The sequence below is a fragment of the Nipponia nippon genome, unplaced genomic scaffold (assembly GCF_047370975.1).
Source record: "Nipponia nippon isolate SJK-2023a ecotype South Korea unplaced genomic scaffold, ASM4737097v1 scaffold_12, whole genome shotgun sequence".
NCBI classification, from domain to species: Eukaryota; Metazoa; Chordata; class Aves; order Pelecaniformes; family Threskiornithidae; genus Nipponia; species Nipponia nippon.
In genome coordinates, this window is record NW_028262313.1 from 6,445,179 (window position 1) to 6,459,594 (window position 14,416).

At 40.8% G+C, this 14,416-nt stretch overlaps 1 protein-coding gene across 6 annotated transcripts in view; it reads left to right on the forward strand.

Moving 5' to 3' along the window:
• Positions 1–14,240, forward strand: part of TENM1 (teneurin transmembrane protein 1) — a 634,570-nt gene extending 620,330 nt beyond the window's left edge. For all 6 annotated transcript variants that reach the window (XM_087748549.1, XM_087748548.1, XM_087748550.1 and 3 more), the window contains 5 exons: positions 237–533; positions 4,657–5,044; positions 5,720–6,940; positions 7,424–7,566; positions 9,035–14,240. In XM_087748549.1, coding sequence (XP_087604675.1) covers positions 237–533; positions 4,657–5,044; positions 5,720–6,940; positions 7,424–7,566; positions 9,035–9,793 — 2,808 coding nt within the window. In that variant the 3' untranslated portion in view covers positions 9,794–14,240. The remainder of the gene's footprint in view (positions 1–236; positions 534–4,656; positions 5,045–5,719; positions 6,941–7,423; positions 7,567–9,034) is intronic.
• The last annotated feature ends 176 nt before the right edge of the window (positions 14,241–14,416 follow it).

Below are 14,416 nucleotides of genomic sequence, written 5' to 3' on the forward strand. Positions count from 1 at the left end.
CATGGAAATAGGCAGCATCCTGTAATGCGAAGTATAATAACACTGAATGCAAGCAGCATTTTGTTCTTGGTCCTCCTGTTTCTCATCTGAATATTTTTCTGTTTGCTTGTCTTTAATAAGGCCTAAATTCTCCATCACAATGTTGAACCATTGCACTTTTTGATTACAGCTGACACAGAAATGTTTGTGTGTGTGTAATTAAGATGCATTGCTTTCTTACCTTACTGTATCTTTAGGCCCACAACAGAAACCTGCTCTCCATTGATTTCGATCATGTAACCAGAACAGGAAAGATTTATGACGATCATCGAAAATTCACTCTTCGGATTATGTATGACCAGACAGGACGCCCAATTTTATGGTCACCCATCAGCAAGTACAATGAGGTCAATATCACTTATTCACATTCCGGACTAGTCACCTATATCCAAAGAGGAACCTGGACTGAGAAAATGGAGTATGATCCAAGTGGGAACATAATTTCCAGAACATGGGCAGATGGTAAAATATGGAGTTACACATATTTAGAAAAGGTAAATCATTTAAAAAGTGGATTGTTGTACCAACGCAAAAATATTTGGTTTGATATTATATTGTGAACTATGTTATAATGCTATCTCTTGCAAGAGTATTTAAAACTTTTTAAACAGAAAATGCATACAATTACATAACTAGATAAAAATGTCTCTGGACTTGCGTAGACCTATGTGTCACGAGTTCAAACCTGACATAGTTTAGTTCTGAAGAAAGTTATTAGCACCTCAGATTTTTTTAATCCGTAAGTAGAAATGACTTCTCGGTCTCAGTCCAAGTTCAAGCGAACAAAGGACACTCTCACTACTGAAAAACATGTTGCCGCTCTGTATAACATAGTCGAAAATAAAACAGTCACTTAAAAGGAACTGTTTCCTCCCCACAAACACAGTTCTTTTAAGCCAAAATTATGAGGCAGTGAGTACAAGCTTGCACCTGCTCAGTGCTGCGGTGTGAAAAAGAGATTGATCCTGTGAGGAGAAAGATTACTTCAGTATTTATGAGGGCTGTTTGGGGGGGGGGTGGGGGGGGGGAATATTAGTATGAAATGAGTTATTGCTCTGCTTTTATAGTGACTTCGTGTCTGAATTGCCTGAGTATTGTAATTTTCATTTATGTCTATAGGTAATGGTCATAAGATGGGGGAATAGGTGTTATACAGACTAAGGAAGAACAGCGTCTCATTCATCTGTAGAAGGATCTCATTTGGTATCATCTTGTCTCTCAAAACCAAAAAGCCAATCTGTATTTTTAAAGCTTTCAGAACTTAGTGTGAAATTGTATTCAAACAGTGTCCTTTTAAACTTTTTTTTTAAATAGCAACATCCTGGACTACCCAATATACCCTGAGTTTGCAGAACATTTTCTCTGAACCTGTTAACCACAGGGAAAGGCTAGGAGGGGGCAGGTGAGGTAAAACTGATAGGGGGTATTGCACGCAGGAAATCCAATCACTTTGAAGTTATTTATAAATTTAAAAGTTCCAAATGTGTACTTTTAAGATAAACTTTGCTGTGCTTATTTTGAATGCGTTTAAGCCTGATCCTCAAAAAACTTAAACCTAACCCAGAGAAAAAAATGATTTAGACTGGAGAATGTATAAAAATGTGATTCGTCCCTTGTCTGCATGCAGTATGGTTCTTGCATGTGTTAACAAGATTGGCAAACCCTAGAAGCTTCAGAAGTTTGGTTCAGATAAATTTGTCAAGGCTTCTTTTGTCTGTATGCTCTTCTGCAAATTGCAAGTAAACAGGCATTTAGTACAGCTTTCAAATATTCGGGCAAAGTGCCTTCCGGAGGAATCTTTTATTTTTTCTTTGGGCCTAATGGACCGTAATTTTGGAAAGATGTATGCTTCTTATCTTTCCAAACCACTTTGTCTATTCTTAGTTTATGACAAGGTTATAAATAAAGTCATATAACTTAAAATTGTTATTCTGGAATTCTGCACAAGTGGCCAAATCCTGATCTTGTAGAAGCAAATGGCAAAAGCTTACTGGTTCAGGTAGCAGCAGGCTTGGGTTGTGCTGTAACTTGTCATTATAATTATTGAAAGTCATATACACCATGGACATAATCTCCCAGCTCCTTAATGTACTTTCATCACTGTTTGTTCCTTGTGCCAAAGAAAGATGAATTCACTGTCAAAATTAGACATTGAAATATCATTTTGTGGCTCCATTAAAGTCAATAATTCATTGTGTTAATTATGTAATGATTGCTAAAGGTTGTCTGAAACCTCATAAGACCCAATGATTCCTTTTATCAAAAAATCAATTACACAGTTCGCTTCCAATTCATAGCTATTTAATTCTTCATTTTTTAGCACTTGATGAGTTAATTGTACATCTTCAAAAGTCTCTACCCCTTCCAAAATTAGCTCCCATAATTTAGGGTTTAAAACGCACTATGATAGTAGCACTGTCAATAATTTTTACTGATGAGATTCAGTTCCTCTTGGTTTGGTCACTTTCCTCAATTAGTTACTGGTGTTATAAAATCTCCTGAATACTCCAAGCTTGCTTCCAAAATCCTGCCATCTACCACCAGACAAAAGAGATGAGCGGTTGCACGTGTATGTTGGACAGAAATGACATCTAGTGGTGATGCTCAGCATTTCTGTCTATTCCCAGTAGAGCTCCAAGTAATTGCCACTGGCTGGTTGTCTCGATATACCATGCGACATCAATCATTACGTGGTTGACCAGGCTCTGGTTGCTTTTATAAAATGACAGCTTTTTGGATGTTTTATGAGCTACCCTCTGAAATCCTTTAAAACAATTAGAACCCAATTTCTGCAAAGAGTAGAGAAATCTATTGTAATATTATTAGGATGAATTGGGAATTAATTTTTGGTATCTTTATGGTATCCTCTGATAGGCTAGAGGGGATACTAAGTCTCCAACTCTTGTACTGTCTATCCTTTTACTATCCTGGACAAAAGTGGAAAAGCCACAAAGTGCTGTAAAAATGGCACACAGGGGCACTAAAGTTATATTAGAGATGTTTCTGATCTTGTTATTCATACTCTGTCAACGGCAGACAGCTTAAAAACAGGCCCGGGAGCAGTACATAGAGGCGTCACATCAGTGCTAGGAGAGAGTTCAGCCAGTGGTTTACTGCAGACTGGGGACTCTTGACTGAAGGTGAAAACAAAATAAACGCTGTGCGTGTTAGAAATGCTTGGCAGACCAGCAATAAAGCGATCAGAAAAAGCTCGGTGTAAGGGTCTGTCGTCACCAGCTGGCAGAGGATAACTTGCGAGCGGCATATGTTGGTGTTCGCTGGCTTGTGTGCAGGTGACAGATGTCTTTCACCAAGGGCAGGAAGAAATACATCTTGGGAGGGCGAGGGGCTGGGGGTGCAGAGAGGGTGGCCAAGGCTTAGCCTATCTGTGGGCCTTTGAATAAGCACTGTGGTTATTTCTCAGAGCAGAGTGGCTCAGGGCCAATGTTACTTAACACATTGCAGGGCTGAGGTCTCGGTGTTTTCTTCCCAGAGAAGATTTTTGAGCTTAGAGGAAAAAAAAGCCTTTCTTTCTGATTTCTTTCGCCAATGCTCTGTGAAAAAGCAGCCACACTGTTCCTCATAAGACTTTGTTTTGCATGATGTCTCAATCATGCAGAAGCCTGACAAATTTACTTATGTGCCTGGTAGGTTTCGGCTGTGAGCTAAGAGCGGTACAGTGTCAGCGCTCCGTCTCAGCTCGGACAGTGTGGCAAGGATGTGCAGGGCTCTGGTCCAGCCAAGCCGCTTACTGGAGCTGGGGGAAGGCTACAAAGTCCCCCCATACATTTTCACTCTGTGTTTTCATTATGCTTGTTTCAACAGTGACTGTCCACCAGCGGGCTTGTACTCTGTGACAAGATTTGGGTTTACAGAACCCAAACTTTAAATTTGCACAGAAAAATGTCTGCCTTGCTTACACGTTCATCTGCCAAACAAACCAACCAGATTTCATTGACCAGCCACAATTAACCAGCACAGGGCAAATATCAAGTGCCTGTGTAGAAATTATATTCTTTGTAAACATTAAAAAACAGAGAGAGAAGTAGTCACAGCAAAGAACCTGCAGACTATTTTCATCCATCTGTAAGCATGGAGATACTGTGACCTCTGGGGCAATGTGCATTTCATAGAAAACACAGAAAAAGGGGTAGGTGTGTGATAGAGATATGTAGAGTGCCATAAAAGCTAAACACCTTGTACACACCGTTGAAAGTTTCCCCTTTCCACCTCCCCTAGAAACATCTGCTGGTGCAGATGCTCTGCCTGTGTGTGAGGAAGAGGTTCCCTCTGTTTTTGCTTCCTGGGAAGATGACCTAAATATTTCAAAGCAACATAGCAAGTCAGCATGAGGCTGAAACGCTACTGAGAGCCACATCTGCCTTCCAGTTTGGAGGTCCTTACCTCTACACTTATTATTATTCTCCTCCTGTTTTGTACCACCTTGCTGGCCAGGTCTCCTGGAGCTGAAAGCTTCACTTGGAATTGTACAGACAGTAAGAGCAAACTACAAGAGTGGATGGTTGTTTCAGGATTTCCTTAACCTTCAGGCACTCACTAGATGAATAATCATTTGCTTGATCAGCCACTTACACTGTCATTCCTGTTTGATTGCAGTCCGTGATGCTCCTGTTACACAGCCAGCGCCGCTACATCTTTGAGTATGACCAGTCCAACTACCTGCTCTCGGTCACCATGCCGAGCATGGTGCGCCATGCCCTGCAAACCATGCTGTCCGTCGGGTACTACCGCAACATCTATACCCCGCCGGACAGCAACGCAGCTTTCATACAGGACATCGCCAGAGACGGTCGGCTTCTGCAAACATTATATCCTGGGACAGGACGCAGAGTCCTTTACAAATACACCAAACAGTCCCGACTTTCCGAGATTCTTTATGATACTACTCAAGTCACGTTCACCTACGAGGAATCTTCTGGGGTTATTAAAACCATACATTTAATGCATGATGGGTTCATCTGTACCATCAGATACAGGCAAACAGGTTTGTGTAACTGACTACTTTGCTAAAGTTTTTGGCCCTGATCCTGCACCTACCTGGCATGAAATTCCATTATTTTTATGTCTACAAGTTCTTATATTTTATGTTTCAATAGAAAAATATGTGTGTATATCTCTATGTCTGTATCCATAGGCATATATAGCTGTCCCATTTGAAATACAGTTTTCTTTTTATTGCTTGGTACGGAATAGCTCTTATAATGTTTGATTGTTTTTATTCCACTGTGTGGATACTTGCTAAATACTAAATCAAGTTGTTTTATTGTTTGTATTTTCAAGTTTCCCTATTTATACCGTAATATAACATAAATTCAAAAGGACTGTTTATATGAGGAAGGAAATCACCATGTAAAATAAATTTAGTTTAGAATTATCTGGTGAGTACATAGAAATCATAATTATGAATAAAATAGCATTCATTTAAACAAATATTAATAAAACATAAATATTTTGTAGAGCAAGCATTAATAAAGGTTTGTGAGACAATAATTAACATATTCTTAGTAATGGTACCTTCTGAGACAGTCAAGCAGCAATAAGGCTCAAGGGTATATTTGAGTTCGTCGTTTGTCTGTGCTAGATCTGTAGAGTAAGTATACTGTGGACATAATTCATTATTTTTCTTGCTTTTCCTCTTTCCCCTATTTGTTTTGGACAGGTCCGCTTATTGGTCGCCAAATCTTCAGGTTTAGTGAAGAAGGGCTTGTAAACGCCAGATTTGACTACAGCTATAACAATTTCCGTGTCACGAGCATGCAGGCCATGATAAACGAGACACCTCTTCCCATAGATCTGTACCGTTACGTCGATGTCTCTGGCAGGACTGAACAATTTGGGAAATTCAGTGTAATTAATTATGATTTAAACCAAGTTATAACCACCAGTGTGATGAAACATACCAAAATTTTCAGTGCCAATGGTCAGGTGATTGAAGTACAATATGAAATTCTCAAGTCTATCGCTTACTGGATGACCATCCAGTATGATAATATGGGTCGTATGGTGATCTGTGATATACGCGTAGGCGTAGATGCCAATATAACAAGATATTTTTATGAATATGATGCTGATGGTCAGCTTCAGACTGTGTCTGTGAATGATAAAACCCAGTGGCGCTACAGCTATGACCTTAATGGCAACATCAACCTGCTGAGCCACGGAAACAGTGCGCGCCTCACTCCTCTGAGATACGATCTGAGAGATCGCATTACCAGACTTGGAGAAATTCAATATAAAATGGACGAAGACGGTTTTCTCAGGCAAAGAGGCAATGAGATCTTTGAGTACAACTCTAATGGTCTGCTGAACAAAGCGTACAACAAAGTGTCTGGCTGGACTGTGCAATACTGTTATGATGGTCTTGGAAGACGAGTCGCAAGCAAATCAAGCCTAGGACAACACTTACAGTTCTTCTATGCTGATCTCTCCAACCCAATAAGAGTTACTCACTTGTACAATCATACTAGCTCGGAAATAACATCCCTATATTATGATCTTCAAGGTCATCTCATTGCAATGGAATTAAGCAGTGGAGAAGAATATTATGTCGCTTGTGATAACACTGGAACACCTCTAGCTGTATTTAGCAGTCGAGGCCAAGTCATAAAAGAAATTTTGTACACCCCATATGGAGAGATCTACCAGGACACTAATCCAGATTTCCAGGTTATCATTGGTTTTCATGGAGGGCTTTATGATTCTCTTACTAAATTAGTTCATCTGGGTCAGCGGGACTATGATGTCATTGCTGGTCGGTGGACGACACCAAATCATCGTATATGGAAACACCTGAATGCTGTCCCACAACCATTTAATCTCTACTCATTTGAAAATAATTACCCAGTTGGCAGAATCCAAGATGTTGCTAAGTATACAACAGGTAAAAACAACACGTTTCTCATGAAAATGAAACTTTTGATCAAATCCTGGTATGGATTCAAGACTGCAGAAATCTTTTGCATACATCCGAAGTTACTATTTGGCTCTAATCTTACATATATTAAAGTCTTTTCTTTAATAGATAACATCTTACTGAGCTTGATCTGTTTTCTATAGCCTTTATGGTAACCAAGACAATAATTGTTTCTGCTGCTTTTCTAAGTGCTAAAATTAGGGGAAGAATGGAGGCAGCTTAATTCAAATTTTTTCCATTATAAATAGATAGAAGGTACACTATTGATTTGAGTATAGCTATGCTTTGTAATCAAATAATTTGTTTGCTACAATAAATGCTGTAACCAGTACTGAAAACATAAATTGATGTGAAATCTTTATTTCTGCATAGCTGGGATTTCTGCATACTACGCTCACTTTTTCTAGGATTTATGTGCCTTATTGCCAGCATCCTTTTCTTGTTTTGTAGACATTGGAAGCTGGCTAGAGCTGTTTGGTTTCCAGTTACACAATGTACTACCTGGATTCCCAAAACCAGAGATAGAAGCTTTGGAGACAACATATGAACTTCTACAGCTTCAAACAAAAACTCAAGAGTGGGATCCTGGAAAGGTTAGCAAAAACTGTGTTCAGCTGCTTCTAATACTAAAGTAAGGAATTTGATTAGAAAATATTGGAGACCAAGGAAACAACGTGACTCTATCTTTCAACATAATAGGCAAGGCAAATAGTCTAACAATGCTAGAATGTTGTCACGTTTATGTACAGGCATCAGAGCAGAGGAGAGTTTTAAGGAGAAGCTTTTAGGAACACAGTGAAGAAACTTTGCAGCTGTTTACAGAGAAACCATCCAAATTTGAGAGGCAGGGTAGGGAAAAGGATAAAGGTGTTTGTCTCAAAATTGAAAAAAGCTACAAAAAATTGTGTGGAAATAAAAAATTAAAGCCACAGATTTTCATCTTTCTTAGCAAAGATGCCACAAGAGATGCAAAATCACTGAGGGTAAAAACAGCTTTACAAGTCTGTACCTCTGCATAATTACTGCAGGAAAGCAGAAAGGTTGCTGTGGATTTGTAGGGGAAACTGTAAAACTCAACCTTGCTCCAGGGCTTATTTTCAGTAAAGAAGAGCCATGCAGCAGCTCTCAGGGTCTACCAATCAGTGTAACTGCAACAGGACCAACTACCGATATTCTGAGCGGGTGTTCATGTTTTGCATTTGACCATATGAGCATCTGTTAACAAAGAAATACGATTTTGCAAAGATGAGAGAGAAAAGATGCCTTTCCTCTAATGTAGTCAGGAAAAAGAAGTACAAAGCGTTGTGAGTTCGCGTTAGTAGCATTTAACACACTTCTTTTCCCATGCACAAATGACTGCACAAAGTGCAGAGGGCTGGAGGGTCAGAGCTCGTTCCAGATGGAGGAGCCTGTCCATGTAAAATTGTCACTGAGATATTAAAGAAGCTATTACAAAGGCACAGAAAAAGTGTAGTGATAGGTATAGTGTTAAAAGACAAATAGATGGTTGGAGTGAGGTTTTTTTTAGCCTCAATGGGGAGCAGGATCTACAGATCTGATGTACTTGCGTGCTTCCTATTGTTCTAGTGTCTTGAGACCTTCACAGCCTGCTTTCCTTAAAGAATGGGCTATAAAAAATGTTATTGCTGTTTTACAGAAGACATAATTAGACACACAGAGACTAAGCATAGAATCACGTGAGAGAGTACAGCTTTGAGTTCAGGTTTCCCCATACCTAAGAGTCGAAAGACCAGCCGTTAGAGTAACAACTCAAAGAGGGGAGGAAGGAAAAAAAAGGAAGAATAAATACAAAAACAGCATTTGTGATAAACATATTTTCCATTTGTTTTCTAGAAACTAAAGAGTCCAAGAGACAGAAAGCAATACCGTAGGCAATTATAAAGCCTGTGCGTATATCCCGGCTCTGTAGATGTGCACAATGTTTCACAAACGAATTGGAGATCCATTCTAAGCAATTAAGAGATTAGTAGGGTCTGTAAGACACTATAATGAACTGCAAGATGCCTCTCCTGCAAACTTTATCGGTATTTTCTTTTCCAGACTATCCTTGGTATTCAGTGTGAGCTACAAAAGCAACTCCGAAACTTTATATCTTTGGATCAGCTTCCTATGACACCCAGGTATAGTGATGGCAAGTGCTATGAGGGAGTGAAGCAACCGAGATTTGCGGCTGTTCCTTCAGTATTTGGAAAAGGCATCAAATTCGCTATAAAGGATGGTATAGTGACAGCTGACATCATAGGCGTGGCTAACGAGGACAGCCGGCGCATTGCTGCCATCCTCAACAACGCCCACTATCTGGAGAACCTGCATTTCACCATAGAGGGCCGAGACACGCACTACTTCATCAAGCTGGGGTCTTTGGAAGAAGATTTGGCCCTAATCGGCAACACCGGAGGACGACGCATCTTGGAGAACGGCGTCAACGTCACAGTGTCGCAGATGACTTCTGTGATCAACGGGAGGACTAGACGCTTTGCTGACATCCAGCTCCAGCACGGCGCGCTGTGCTTTAACGTTCGGTATGGAACAACGGTGGAAGAAGAAAAGAACCATGTCTTAGAGATAGCCAGGCAGAGAGCCGTGGCTCAGGCCTGGACTAAGGAGCAGAGACGGCTGCAGGAAGGGGAAGAAGGTATTAGGGCATGGACAGATGGAGAGAAACAGCAGCTTTTAAGCACTGGGCGGGTACAAGGCTACGATGGATATTTTGTTTTATCTGTGGAGCAGTATCTCGAACTTTCTGACAGTGCCAATAATATTCACTTTATGAGACAGAGTGAAATAGGCAGAAGGTAACAAAGAAAATCTCTGCCTTTGCGTCACCAAAGACTGCCTGTTTTTAAACGTAAAATGGTTTATTGTATTGGTTTTTCTAGATCAGAACTCTGTATATATAAATATAGAGGAAAAAACATATCCAACTGCCTTTAAATGTGACAGAAGATGGTATTTTAATATTGTTCGTTTAACTCTTTGAGAGATGACAGTGACAATTTTTAGTTCTTGTGTGGCAGTATTCAAAAATTTCAGAAGCAGAGTCCTGACAGCTGAGCGGCGCGACCTGCGCGCGAGGTGCCCGGGGTGACACCGCACATCCCTGCGGGGTAGGGGAGAGCGCAGCGTGCTCTGCCTTCTTCTAAAGAAACACGACTTTTTTGTTGTTGTTGATTTAATAATTCACCAATTATTTAAAAGGTTACAGAGCCTGATTCTGCAACCCGTGTTTACTGGGTAGTTTTTATCCTGGTGAGATCTCCCATAAGTTCAAGGGATTGCATACAGAAACCAGACTGTGTACGGAAACTTTGTAGTTGCTCACCAACCCCGCACATATCATTCCTCACAGCTATGATCTAAGGGATTTTCTAACCTGGGAAACCCGACTTTTATTGTATACAGTACAGAAAGGCTGTCCCGTATGGCCTTTAGCTTTGCTCAGCCGTAGCCATCTCTCAGCCACGCAGCGATGAACGCCACGTCACGTCAGCTTTTGCAGGTGGGGGCTCCTCTCCCAAGGTTTCCCTCGGCACTGGGTTACTCTGGAGTCCGGCAGCACACGTAGAGCTGCCGATCTGCCTGGCAGAGGGCTGCAGGGTGGCACCGCACTGCTGGGCTTCAGCTAGGCATCGGAGTGGCCAAAGAAGGGCTTTGCGAGCACTATAGTCAACATCAGCGTGCTCCAGACCGGGCTTTAACTCAGTGCTTTTGGGACGACCCTCGTTACCCAGCTGGGAGGGCCCACACGGTGCAGTAACAAGCAGCCGTGCAGGATCAGTCCTGTCCGTAGTCATTGGGCCAGGACTCGTCTTCTCACAGATCATTTGGAAATTGCAGTGTTGTTGGGTTTAGGCATCGCGTTCTTTTCATCTCAAATTAATAATCCTGTTGTATTACTCATTTTTTCGAGTCTGAAGAAGATGATTGGTGGGTTGGGAGTTGATGAACCTAAGTGTGGATAGTAAATATGTCGATAAACGTAGAACATTTTGGGGATGACTCTTCACTTTTCAGCTCAATATCTAGAGCACGTAGAAAAGCATTATATTGCATGGGCAGAAATTTTTATTTCCCAAGGTATCATGCGCTGCTGGCACAGTTATTTCATAGCAGAGTAGGTGATCCTTCTTTCAGCTTGTCATTTTTAAAAGACCTGATTATCGGGAGGGGAGGGCACACGGGGAGGGGGGACGGGTAAGCAGATTTCCTTTACTGACTTTCAGAGGGAGCTAGAAGTCTTGTTATAGAGCCTGTGTATCCGTAACAGTGATGTTATTGCACATTTCTTTCAAAACAGACATAGGAAATATATTGAAACAATTTCTGCTCATATTTACGGAAGGCAACAAAGTGCTTTCTTTGTCTTTCTTCCTTTCTTTCCCCTTGTTTTTGGGCAAGTGGAGCAGACTGTACCAAAGTTAGAGATGAGCCTGAACTGGCACCTGAGACCTGACCCCAGCCAGGGGCTCGGACTCGGGTCTCAGCCTCACACCATGAGCGTCTCTTTCCAGACTCCTTCCGCTCCCCCGGGAGCCAGCGCAGCTTTGGGGGTGCAGGACCAGGCTGAGCGAGAGCCTGGCCCCTAAAACCACCCTCTACTCCCCAGCCAGGGGGAATTGTGGACCAAAATCTGCACATAGACATTTTGATCAGGCTCATCATTAACTAACGTACAGAATTGGGAGCTGACACATCAAGGTTTGACAGCTCTGATTTCCGTAATTTTCCATATAGTCATGGAGAATTTGAATACCTCCACACCAGCCTAAAAATGGACCTTCGAATCCTTGAGCCTCTAATATGCTTTTAATCAATGGAAGAATAATTTATGAATTGTATATAGAGAGTGCATTCATAAATGTGATGATGTATTTTATCACTGATCCAAGATGTCAATATTAGAGTCTATTTTACTTATATTTTCAGCAATTATACTTTTTTGCAATTCACTAATGAGGTATCATTTTCAAACTGCTTTAAATATCCATTATAAACAAATATTTGAAGCTATTAGAATTACCTTGAACTGTGCATTTCTAGTATGTAATACATATTTAGTTAGCTTGTGCCTTTAGTTTCTTAAAGTTATATTTGTATTATATGCAGGAAATGCACTTTGTATTACCTACAGCTGTGGTTTTTAATACTGCCTTGATTACTGTTGTTCTCATACTATGCCAAAAGGTCAAAGAGTGAAACGTGTCACAAGTTTGTCACTGAAAGTAGGTTTGGCATTTTCCCAGTTCCTGGGTGCAGTCTAAGGTACATTTTTGAACAATATTTCTTATGAGAATATGGATGTATAAAGAATCACATGACATTACATGGCCCAGTTACAAAAGCAGAAAAATGCCTTCATCGTAACAGTTTCAGAAATTTAGGAAACTAAATAGAAATGTCGTGTTGAGATGACAGTGCTAAAGAAACGAGTTATTACCGAAAGAGCACTGGAGACTGAAGTCATAGCTACACATGGGCCAGCCAGCAGTGATTCGTGAGAACTGTAGCAAACAAATAGCTTTGGACCATCTTGTTCATGAACAACCTCAGATGGAGGCAGGGAATATTTCAGTCTCCATTTTTTTTTTTTTTCCTAGTAGTTAGACCAATTTCTCAGTGTTGTTTTTTGTAGTTTTTTCTTTTTTTTTTTTTTTAATTTTGCACTATAGCCTAGAGACCCAAATGAGAAAAAGCAAAAAAGAAAAATAATGGCATGGAAATTTATACTGTTATTTAGATCAGATAATTTGATGCTAGCATTCTGCACTGCAAACAAGGTTCTGAAAGTGGGAAAAAAATAAAATAAGATAAAATAAGATAAAATAAAATAATAAATAAAATAAAAACCACTATTGCACACTATCCTGTAGCAAACACCTACCATGAGAAATATGTGCTATATTTTTTATGACAGCCAAACAAATAGTGTGTACAAGTAAGGTTTCCTTTGCTTTCATATTTATTTAGCAAATCTAGAACATTTCAAAGGTATAAATATATATATATAGATATCTATGTAGAACATAGCCAAATAAATATATATGAACTGGTCAATGTGCAACTCAGTATACACATCCTAGCTGTTTGGTTTGAGCTCTTTAACGTCCTCTCGGTTGCACACTAGCTAGGTAGACGTGGCCTCTCTTTTCGGCCACGAGCGCTCCCGAAGCTCTGGCGTCCCGGCCCTGTGCCCGCCTGCCTGCCGAGCCCCCGCTGTGCCGGCGGCCGGGGCCGGGGCTACGGAGCAGCGGCTCTTCCAGGCTGATCAACGGCGCCCAGCGCCGCTGGAAGCCAAGGTGCAGTTCCGAAGGGGAAAGCGGTTTAGGCAAAGGAGCTCCTATTTTAGCCTGAGCAAAGAGAGATGGACAGGTCCCTGGCAGGGCGTTAGCTTGCTCGGAGGGATTCGCCGTAGCACAGCTGACCCAACGCGGTGACGCTCAGATCAGGCTGCCGCCGACAGCCGTAAGGGTTTTCCCTGTCAACTGCTGACTGTTATTTAAACCCATCCTTGATACTAAACATTACCAGGTCGAAAGCGCCCTGACTGTCAGAGGAATCGCTTCTCAGCAGAAACTGGGAACGGTGGAGTCGGACTCGCTGTGGATTTGTCCGGGCATTTGTCACCTGCCATTATTTGTCTAAGGAAATGTGTTTGACAATTTCCAGTTTTTCCTTAGATCTCGTGGTGGACTTTAGCCTTTTAATAAATGTTAGTATATCAGATCGTGTCCTTGACAGTATTTTACTTGTATGAACCATGATAAAACATTAAAATCTTCATACTCTTCAGGCAGAAGTGTCAATAAACGAGAAAGAGAAGCATAGCATACAATATATGTCAAAGTAACGTTCCTTTTTAGCTTTCTCATCAACAGTAAAAATGTTTACAATGTATGCCAAGATCTTCAGTTTCTGTCTAACACCAGTTAGAGGTTCTGATCTTAACAGAAATTGTGTTATAATGGCCTCAGCCTCGTTGCTAGGAAACAATAGATCCCAATTTTTTTATTCCTGCTCTAACTCCTGTGCTGAATAGTGACTGGATACTGTACAGGTTTATGTTATATGGCTGCAGTTAAATGGTCTGATGCATTTTGCTCTGGGTTTCAGACCAGAAGCATGCATTTTCTACAAGAACATCCCAGCAACACGCTGTAAATATTAAAAGTTAATATATTATGTGTCGATATTTGAAAAAGAAAGTACTTTGACTATTTCATTTTTAAAAAATAAAGGTGCAAACTGATGGCGTGTGACATTGTCTTTGTTTACACCATGTATTTGGGATATCCCGGTCGTGCCAGTAAAAGGTGCTTCCATACAGCTAAATAAGGGCTTCAGACAATATTGGCTGATTCAGAAGTTGGGGGGCATGGGGTTGCTAGCAAGATTTAATTTTATTTCTGATTCACCAAAGTTCAT